This window comes from Stegostoma tigrinum, chromosome 24, assembly GCF_030684315.1.
Source record: "Stegostoma tigrinum isolate sSteTig4 chromosome 24, sSteTig4.hap1, whole genome shotgun sequence".
Lineage (NCBI taxonomy): Eukaryota > Metazoa > Chordata > Chondrichthyes > Orectolobiformes > Stegostomatidae > Stegostoma > Stegostoma tigrinum.
Window position 1 is genome coordinate 2,695,017 of NC_081377.1, and position 11,049 is coordinate 2,706,065.

The 11,049-nt window shown below is 45.8% G+C and overlaps 1 protein-coding gene across 2 annotated transcripts; it reads left to right on the forward strand.

Moving 5' to 3' along the window:
• Window positions 1-3,855: 3,855 nt before the first annotated feature.
• Window positions 3,856-9,244, forward strand: LOC125465160 (C-reactive protein-like). Of its 2 annotated transcripts, none has more exons than XM_048558367.2 (3): window positions 3,856-3,919; window positions 4,049-4,124; window positions 7,699-9,244. In XM_048558367.2, exons 2-3 carry the CDS (start codon window positions 4,061-4,063, stop codon window positions 8,313-8,315), a joined length of 681 nt encoding a protein of 226 aa, XP_048414324.1. In that variant the 5' UTR covers window positions 3,856-3,919; window positions 4,049-4,060; the 3' UTR covers window positions 8,316-9,244. The 2 variants fall into 2 exon arrangements, with proteins under 2 accessions (XP_048414324.1, XP_048414323.1); XM_048558366.2 differs by having other exon boundaries at window positions 3,867-3,949.
• The last annotated feature ends 1,805 nt before the right edge of the window (window positions 9,245-11,049 follow it).

The window sequence follows — 11,049 nt, forward strand, 5'->3', positions numbered from 1 at the left end:
TGGTATCAATATGGACTTCACCAGCTTCAAAATCTCCCAACCCTCACCGCATCCCAAAACCAGCCCAGTTCGTCCCCTCCCCCCACTGCACCACACAACCAGCCCAGCTCTTCCCCTCCACCCACTGAATCCCAAAACCAGTCCAACCTGTCTCTGCCTCCCTAACCTGTTCTTCCTCTCACCCATCCCTTCCTCCCACCCCAAGCCGCACCTCCATCTCCTACCTACTAACCTCATCCCACCTCCTTGACCGGTCCGTCTTCCCTGGACTGACCTATCACCTCCCTACCTCCCCACCTATACTCTCCTCTCCACCTATCTTCTTTTCTCTCCATCTTCGGTCCGCCTCCCCCTCTCTCCCTATTTATTCCAGAACCCTCACCCCATCCCCCTCTCTGATGAAGGGTCTAGGCCCGAAACGTCAGCTTTTGTGCTCCTGAGATGCTGCTGGGTCTGCTGTGTTCATCCAACCTCACATTTTATTATCTTGGATTCTCCAGCATCTGCAGTTCCCATTATCACCGAGCCTAAATGGAGCTGACTGGGCAAGCATTACCATTGTTATTTGCAGTAACTAGGTCAATGCCAGATTATCCATTCCTTTTTATTCCTTTATCCATTTTTCTGTCTGGTTCTGGTAAAACTGAGTCATTTTAGGCTATTTGGGAAAGTAAGTTAGAGTCACCACAGTCTATCACATGCAGGCCAGATCCGCTAAGGACACAGGCTTGATTTCCCAAATGACATTAGTGGCTCAGAGAGTTTAATACTTTCATGGCCACCTTTACAGGGAATGAGATTGAATCCAGTTTTATCAATGAATTAAATTTAAATTCCCCCATCGAACACATTGGATTTGATTTCCTGTTTCTGGAAAGTTAGCCTGGGTCTCTGAAAAACAGGGCCAGTGACATTAACACAACATCACCAATGAAAATCCCATATCAGAAATTGTCCCATTACTGGACAGTACTCTTCGAAAGGACTGTTCAGTTCTGTGACCTCACTTGTGTGGGGAACTCTGGGTTTAAGCCCTGCTCGGTGCAGAGTTAGCTGCTTTCACCCAGCATTTGTACAAAAACCCTCTTTGGGATTCTGATATGACTTCCCCAATACTCTCCTCCAGGGTGAGTCTGTCACTAAAATACCCCTGGTGCATTAGAATTATTCTAGAATAATAAATTCTACACAAAAATTCGAACAATAAAACATTTTCAACATTGTTAGGTTATTTTAAGCTAAAGGTCAAATCCACATGGAAGTTGAATCAATATATTTAGCCACCTGCCACCTCTCAGGGCCTTATTTGCCTATCCAGGTATTTAGGGAAATTCCGAGGAAAGCAAGTTTTCTGGTCTTGAGTGAAGTATGCGTGATATTAATTCATGTTTTCCTTTGTGGGAATGGTCAAAGCAGATGCTTTTCATTCTCACAAAGTTCAGCCTTTGTTTACCCATCAAAGCCTGATATATTCAAAACTCCTACATCAGAATCTAATCTCGTACTGAGGAGTACCTCCCACTGGAAAGTGCTCTGGGCTGGAAAGAATCTGAAATAGACAATGGCCTGTATGAAGAACATTTTGTATTGTACACTGTATTGCTGAGCGACCCATTCCCAGGATGTTAGTCAGTCCAATATTTATCGCTCAATCAACATCACTGGATGAAGGATCTGGTCATTGGCACATTGCTGTCAGCAGGAATGTGCTGTGAACACACTGGCTTCCAAACGTCCACACATTCCAAATGAAAGTGAAGGATTTTGTACTAAATAAAAGTAAGTTTGGGAATCATAGTATCCCTACAGTGTGGGCACAGGCCATTTGGCCCATTGAATCCAAGCCAACACTCCGAACAGAATCCCGGCTAGACCCTACCCGTACCCGAACCCTGCATCTCCCACGAATAGTCTGCACGTCTTTGGACTGTGGGAGAAAACTGAAGCACATAGACGAAACACACACAGACGCAGGAAGAATGTGCAAACTCCACACAGTCTCTCAAGGGAGAAATCAAACCCAGATCCATGAGGCTGTGAGACAGCGGTGCTAACCACTGAGCCATGATAATACCCTTTGAATTGATTTGATTTGATTTATAACTGTCACATGTACCGAGGTACAGTGAAGCGTGTTGTCTTAGACATAGGAAGAACTGCAGATGCTGGAGACAGAGATGACACAGTGTGGGGCTGGAGGAACACATCAGGCCAGGCAGCATCATGGGAGCAGGAAAGTTGACATTTTGGGTTGGGATCCATCTTCAGAACTGGGGAGGGGGAAGGGAGCTGGGAAATAAATCGAGTGAGGAGGGGTAGGGCTGGGGAAGGTAGGTGGGATGGTGACAGGTGGATGCAGATAGGGCGTGGTGGAGATTGGTCAGTGGGATGGCCTGGGTGCAGAGGTGGGAGAGAAGATGGACAGGTTGTGTCAGGTCAAGGAGCTGGGGATGAGAAGGAGGGTTGGACATGGGATGAGGCCGGATGGGGAGATTTTGAAACTAGTAAAATCCAAATTCAGGCCATTGGGCTGTAGGCCCCCGAGGCGGAAGATGAGATACTGCTCCTCCTGTATGTGGGTGGCAGCATTGTTGCACTGGGGGAAGCCCAGGATGGACATGACCCCAGGAAGTGGGAGGAGGACTTAGATTTTTCGTGACTGGAAAGTGTTGTCATTTGTTGTCTACAGAGCACAGATGTTCCACGCAACTGTCTCCAAGTCTGTGCTTGGTCTCACTGATGTACAGGAGGCCACATCGGGAGCAGCGGATACTGTCAACCCAGTTGGCAGATGTACAGGTGACCCCCGTCAAATATGAATTGCTTGTTTTGGGCCTTGGATGGGTGTGAGAGGGGAGGTGTAGGGGCAGGTTTAACACTTCCGGCAGGTGCAGGGCAAGGTGCCGGGAGGTGGTTGTGTGGGTGGGGAATGTGGAGCGGACAAGGTAGTCACAGAGACAGTGGTCACCAAAGATGGAGACAGAGAGGTCCAGGAAGTATTGGAGATTGTTCAGGTGAACTTGAGGTTGGGGTGAAAGGCGTTAGTAAAGTCAATGAGCTGTTCAAACTCCTTATGGGGGTATGAGGCAGCGCCCATACTGTCATCAACGTAGCTTAGGAAGTGGTGGAGAATAGTGCAAGTGTAGGTGTGGAAGAGGGACTGATCCACATATCCTATGAAGGGGCAAGTATTGCTTGGACCCATACAGATATGTTATCTTATGTGCTTTACAGGCTGATTGTGCTATACAAATGCATCAGGGAAACAGAACAGTGCAGGACACAATGTTACAGCTGATGAGAAGGTACAGTGAAAGATCATCAACACCATTAACATTTGAAAGTCTGCTAACAGCAGAGAAGAAGCTGTTCTTGAATCTGAGCCCATTTTAGTGCAGAGTTATCATTGTTCTTCTCATTAATCTGATGTTGAACCTCACAGGCTAAAAGTCAATCAAGTGTTCACTTTAAAACTCTGATGTTCTTGGCACACACCAGCTCTCTAATTCCTGTCCCAGCCCCCTCTGCAGTTCCAGACTATGAGAATTATGTTGGTCCAAAGCCAGATTCAAATTAGTCAGAGAGAAATGTTTCAATGAGATTGGGAAAAAGACATCAATACAGGCAGCAGATGGAGTGGCGAAGGGGACATACCACAACTCATTACAGGAACCATGAGGTGGCAAGACTGAAATTGATCCTCCTTTTAAACAGATGGGCAGAATGGACATCCCAGTTATTTCGCAATCAGTGTAAGGCTGTCAGAGGGTTTGGATTGACAGCATTGTTAGCACTGCCTCCTTATTTCCTTCATTGCAAGAGGCTGTCACTGAGCTCAGCAGAGTATAAATTGGAGCAAACTGTGAACTCAGGTTACTGTATTCATCCGAGGACCAGAGCAATCCACTGCAGGGTTGTAGTGAGTATTGGGTGGAGGGCTGCGCTATTGGTGAGATATCTCAATCTGGGCAGCAGTTTTTCTTTTAGAAGTGCCTACAATAATGTTTAATGAAATGAAATCACTCACTGATTTTTCATTTTTTAACAGATCAGATACAAGATGAAGATCTGCTTTATCTTAGTGTTTGTGGTGTGCGTTTACATGCCAATCTCTGAAGGTGCAGGTATGTCTGTAATAGGACGGTAATACACAGGTTACAGGCTGCACACAGCAGTCAGAATATAATTTTAAACAATGGTACTGAGCCCCTCAGAGGGCAGCAAGATCCCACGGTTCATTTCTATTTTCTCATTGAAAGGGTTGTTGAAAGAGGGCATCTTGCATTTGTGTAGTGCCGTTCAGAGCCATAGATGATTCCAAAGCATTTTAAAGCCAGCAAAGTTGTTGAAATTACTCCACAGAGCTAGCTCTGAATGAGAATGTCTGACACTGCTGTTTATCAGCCAGGGCTCCCCAGTGAGGCTGTTAACCTGGACCAAATCAGGAAACTCCTGGCTCACCTCATTACAATCACTACAGCTTTCTAACAGGTTGTTGGTCACGGGGACTGCTGGCTGGGTCCAGATTTCCTGACAACCTCTATTTTCCGTGAACTGTGACCTTCCCTTTCCCCAGTTCACTATCTTCATGGTTCTGACTCATTTGAAGTACTTTCCAATTGTGTTCACCAAGAAGGTGGTTTCCCAAACTGAAGGGAAATGAGGTCCTGAGGATACAGCGTGAGATGACAATGGATAAACAGCAGTGCAGCCTGAAGGTTGGTGAACCCCGAGTCTGGCTTGGAGATATCCTGAGGGAAGTAACTGCTGACATTGGCCATAAACCTCCATCCTCCTTCGACACGGGACTGGGATCAGAGCACAGGAAACTTGCAAATGTATCACAGTTGCTCAAAGTGGTGTAAAGATACGCCATCTCACTACAGGACAGTCTCTTTAACCTCACTGGGGGGTGGGGAAGATATTTTTCAATCATCAATTGCTCGAGGGATCTATTTACAGCCTGCACCCAAGGTTGTGTTGGGGACAGGAAGGAAGCTTTTCCAGTGGGGGGTGGGAGAGGAGAGGTTAGTTTGTTCTGGAGAGAGAGAGCTTCCAGATTACAGCTCCACTTGGATATTGATCCATCTCCATTGTTTGAGCCAGGTCTTCCAACTTCTGGTCCTTTGGGAATGAGGAGTGTCCTTGAAGGACTCCATTGCAGCACTGTCAGGGATACTCTCGCCCTTTACCCAGCACTAGATTCCATACAGGAATTTACAGGATCAGATTTAAAACACAGAAGAATAATCAGTCTATAACCACCACCAAACTATTTGAATCCCATTTTCCAGCACTGAGCCCATACCCGTGTAAAGCTTGGAATCACAAGTGCACATCAAAATACTCCATAGATATGATAAGGGTTTCTGCCTCTACAACTCTTACAGACAGAGAGTTCCAAATTCCCACCACCCTCAGGGTGGAAAAAAGGTTGTCTCCACATTTTCATTACATCTACTGCCCCTTACCTCAATCTATGCCCAAGGGGAAAGGTCTTTTCCTCACTACCTTCTCTTTGGCCCCAGTAATTACACACATTTCAATCATGCCCCACACAATCTCCTCTGCTCCAAGGAAGACAGTCTGAACAATCTCTCTTCTTAACTAAAAACTTCCTGCCCAGGCCACATCCTGGTAAATTTCCTCTGCACCCACCCCAGTGTTATCACATCCCTCCTATAATGTGAGTTCTAGAACTGCGCACAATACTCTGGCTATGGCCGAACCAATGTTTTATACAGTTCCAGCATAACCTCCTCCTCACCTCTTAAACTCAATCCCTCGGCTAATAAAGGCTGATATCGCACATGCCGTGTTCACAAGTTTGTTCATTTGCCCTGACAGGCTGGTGTTCATGCACACCAAGGTCCCTCCGATTCTCCATTCTTCCCGAGGTCCTACTGTTCATGTATTCCCTTGTTTTGTTTGTCCCGCCCAAGTGTTTCACCTCACATTTGTCTGGATTGAATTTGTACTGAAATACGTTTGTGAATGGGGTGAGCAATCGTGTTGGTGAGTGGGTTGATAGCTGTTGGCAGTGTGGTCAAGTCAGGAGCTAGTCAGCGGATGGCAGCACATCTAGAGGCAGTTTGCTTGCATCGGGAGCAGCTATGTTGGGGGCATAGTTAGGGCTTATCACAAACCATCAAGAATTGGGGTTTGGGGTGGGGAGTCTGGTGGTGGTCGGTGGGAGTTTGTGGTGAACTGGTAGGTTACCGTTTGGGGGTTACTTGTTTGGTTACCCAGGAGTTGGATAGGGATTTATATGTGTAACATTTTTCTAGGTATCTGTTCGAGGAATTTAGAGCAGGCTAGTGGTAGTATTGCTGGACAGTTATTTACGAGACTCAGCACATGTTCGGGACGTCAAGGTTCGAATCCCACCACAGCAGAGCATGGGTTTAAATTCCATGTCAAAAAATCTGAAACTAAATCCAAGGGTAGTTATGAAACCATTATCACTTGTTGGGAAAACCCCAGTTTGTTCACGAGTGTCCTTTCAGGAAGGAAATTGCCATCTTTACCTGGTCTGGCCCCACGTGTGACTCCAGACCCACAGCAATGTGGTTGACTCTGAACAATTCGGACAGGGTCTAACCAGCAGCAACTGAATCCTGTGAATGAATATAAAAATGACACTGGACTGAGATGTTAGACTAGCTCAGGGTCACAAATGTTTGCAAAGGATCCCAGGTAGAATTTCCAACGTACTTGGGAAAAATTCCATCAAGGTTTGCATCGAGAAGTGGATGATCTCCTGACCCATGTGGGGTCAAGTGTCCAAGTCTCCGATTATCTGCAGAGCAGGTGGTTATTGTACCAGAAATGTTGGTTTTGTTTTTACATATTCCTGTCTTATATGTTGATCTACATTATGCAGATTTTGATAATTTTGCATGACAAGTTACAGTTTTGTTACTGTTTGCTCTTGTTGGCATCTGGGTGATAAGAGTCAAAAGGGAAACAGTTTGGGAAATATTGATGGCAATATTGTCTACAAGAGTGGGCCTGAGGTTGTGAACCCTGCAGAAAGTAACGAACCTGCAGGCTCTGTGATACTCCCCACTGAGCTGGATGGGTGCAACTCCAACAGCTCAACAGTATCCAGGACAAAGCAGCTTCTTGATTGGCACCACATCCACAAGCATCCACTCCCTCCACCACTTTCCACATTCACTCCCTTAATAATCAGTGGACATGGCAGCAACATGCACTGACCAATACCTGGGAAAGGGCCAGCACTAAGCCTAAAATCGTGGGGTCCATTCCCCAAAGGGCCCCAGGCTCACCCTCATCTCCAAGCTGTGCAACCGTCATTCATTACAAATGTGACTGAAAGTGATCTGAGTAGATGGAGCATCATTTCTCTGCAGATGTCAACCATTCACAGGGATGAGGAAGGAAGTGGCCACATTCTCCTGGTCATTAATTATCCAGCAGCTAAAAACGTTAAAACCAATGATCTGTCACTATTCCAGGCCAGTCTGTGGATTCGACACAAATCTCACGACTTCAATTACAGTCATGTCCACCATTATTTGTTTGGCTGGAGAGCGCTGAAGCCCTAAAAGGGTGCTCTCTAAACGCAAGCTTTTCATTCTTTCATTCAGAATGACAAACTGATCGTCTTCAGGATGTTTCTGCTGACTGTTACTATTTCAAAGTCACTGAACAAGGTGTAATCTTGTGTTACAGGTCTAGCAAGGAAGTCGCTGACATTTCCAAACAAAACCATGAACAGTTATGTCCAACTGAACCCAATGAGTTGTCCCAATTTATTTGCCTTTACTCTGTGTTTGAGGGCAGCATCTGAAGACTCCCACAGCTATGGGTTGTTCTCCTATGCGACTTCACAAAACGCCAATGAACTGCTGCTCTGGAAGTGGAGTGATACAAGACTTGACCTGTATCTCCGCGATACTGTAATTCCATTTTCCCTTCCAGCAATGAATGCGTTGATGAGGCACATCTGTGTGAGCTGGGAGTCTGAACACGGGGAGGTAACATTCTGGGTGAATGGACAGAGAAGTGCTCGGAAAGTTGGTAGAAGGGGGAAAATGGTGAGGGGTGGAGGCACCTTTATCCTGGGACAGGAGCAGGACAGCGTTGGGGGAGGGTTTGACATCAAGCAGAGTTTTGCTGGGGAGATAACTGATGTTAATCTGTGGGACCATGTTTTAACAGCAACTGAGATTAAGGCTGTGAGTGAAAGTTGTAACAGTCTTGGGGGGAGCATCATTGACTGGTCCACAATATCGTACTCTGCAAGAGGAAAGGTGAATATTCAGGATAATAAAGACTGCACAACTTAAAATTTTTTGCCAGGGAACCAGTTTTGGGAACAATGGACTAAAGCATGAGAAGGAAATGACAGACATTCCCACCAAATGGTTTTAATAGCCCTACAACGTTACATTATAATCTTTTTATCCGAATCCGTGCAGGAATCGACAATAGAGTTTAATGTAGAATAAAGAGGGTTTGATGAAGGTGTTCTGTATATTTGGATTTGGGGTTTTTGTACTCACACTGTTTATCTTTTCATCTTCCTCAGTATCTGGCTGAGTTTCAAACTCAAATGTAAAGAATCTCTGTCTTTCTCATCACAGACAGAGATGGAGATAGGGAGGCAGAGAATGTGACTTATAGATACAGGATGCAGCTTGGTGTAAGCAACCTGTTCAGAGATGTTATTACTTGAATCCAGGCCTCCTGGCTTAAAGGAAGGGACCCTACCACTGTACCATAAGGACTTGGTGTAAACTTCAGTGAGGTGCAGTCTGAGTGAAGTCTGATTAAAACCCGAAAACTCACTCAAACTGGTCCGAACTAATAAGGACCCACCTACTTCCTCACCCACTCTTCCTTTGTTCCATCCTTCCTTGGCTATGTCACTGGGGCAATCTTTAACTTCACAGAGGGATTATTTCTCTCTCATAATCACAAAGTGCACCAGCAAAGGCAGGGAGTTCACACCTTCTAACTGACACACCCAGAGCCAATGGAAGAACTAAATGCCTGAGGAACAGTCAGACTGATAAAGTCACTTTAGGAGAAGTGAACTCTGTTCAGGATTGTGACTGTCCTGCCTGGGGATTATTGCTGGATGTATACTGTCTCTTTCTGCTGGAATTGTACCATGATTGGAAACACTCAGATATTGCAATCTCCTTGGAATGAAATTGTAACCAATCTAATGTTGTAGTTTCAATGCATCAATAAATACACATCAAAATGCCAATGTTCTTGCATGTTTAAAATAGTGTGTCTAATCTTCAAATAAAGCTCAGTGCTACTGGCTTACAGTTTTTCACAGCTGGAGCAGTGGGTGGATTTACTGTGGAGGGATAGTGATGTGAGAGTGTCAGGGGGCAGCAGATTTCGAGAGATGGGTACACTCCAGGTGGGCAGAAAGGGAATGGGTAACAAAGTCAAAGGCCCAGGAAGGAAGTTCAGGAATCCGCTGTGGCCATTCCCCTCTCAGACAGACAAACCACTTTGGATATTGTTGTTGGGGGCGGGAGTGGCCTCTCAGGGAAAAGCAGCAACAACCAAGCTCATGGAAGGGGAGGAAACCGAGCGGCAGAGCTGTAATGATAGGGGGTGTTCAATGGTAATGGGTACAGACAGGCACTTCTGTGGCTGTAGATGTGAAGCCAGGATGGTATGTTGCCTCCCTGGTGCCAGGGCGAGGGATGTCACAGAGCGACTGCAGGATATTCTGGAGTGGGAGGGTGAACAGCTTGTGATTGTAGTACACACAGATTAATCTGCAATGAATAAGTAAACACAGGAATGAGGGCCTGAAAGCTGAATGTAGGAAGCTTGGCGGTACATTAACATGGAGAGCTCTCAGTGAGAACAGGAATAAGAGGATACATCAGGTGAATGTGTGACACATGGTAACACAATGTCATTGCTATAATGGAAACCAGGTAAAGGAGGGGCAGAATTGGCAGCTCAGTATCTCTGGATATTGAGTTTTCGGGCAGGATAGAGTGGGTGACAAAAAACGGGGAGGGGTAACAACGTTAGTTAGAGAATCAATTACAGTTGTGAGAAGGGATAGTATACTCAATGTGTTAACAAACGAGGCTTTATGGATTGAGTTGAGGAATAAAAAAGTCAGTCACATGATTGAGAGTATACTAAAGACCCACCCAAGTAGTGAGAGGGGGATAGAAGAACACATATTTAGACAGATTTTTGCCTGTCGGAATGAAAGGGCAAAAACAGTAGGAGATTTTAACTATCACAAATCAACTGGGTTTCAAATAATATAAGGGGCATTGAGGGTAAAATGTACTGAGTGCTAATTTTTAAAAAAAATAATACATTACAAGCCAAAGAGAGAAAACATAATTCTGGATTTAGTTTTGGGAACGTTCCTGCATGAATTGTTTGTAACACCAGCTCCTTGGCTGGCTAGAGTTTTCACCTGCCCCCATCAGTTGATAGGTGTCAGTTGGATATGTCCAGGTGGCTGAACTAACATGTGTCCCACTGCACTGTCCACAAATAAACTGTCTGCCTGCAGTTCTATTTAAACATTTTCGCTCATCACAAGTGCATGTAAACAGGCCTTTGTTCACTTGGCAATGCTGGCGGGAGCACTGTGTCTTCACACAGGAGGTGCCCTTCGGGACTAGGGCATATGCGCACCCCCATCTGTGTCCTGAGAAGCAAAGTGGGTAACTTAGCGGGTTTGAACATGTTATCCCGTTCTTTCCCTGAGTTCCTGTACAACTGGGGGAGTGCATCCTATTTAAGTTTATCAGATCGACACATCTCCCTTGTACACCTCGTTGGTATGTACTGGTTTGGCCCACACAGGGTGCGTCTGAGGTGTCTGCTGTATAAAGGTTAAAGGGGGTCACCCAGGGGTGGCTACGAACAACACCGCGACTGACTGGGCAAGTGGGTAGCACATGGCCCGATTACCGTGGAGACGAACGTGGGTCTTGTAAAACAAGTTACCCTCCAGACCCAAAACTGGTGTAAACGCACAGAGACAGAGCACTGTGGCAAAGTGCGTGACAGGGGATG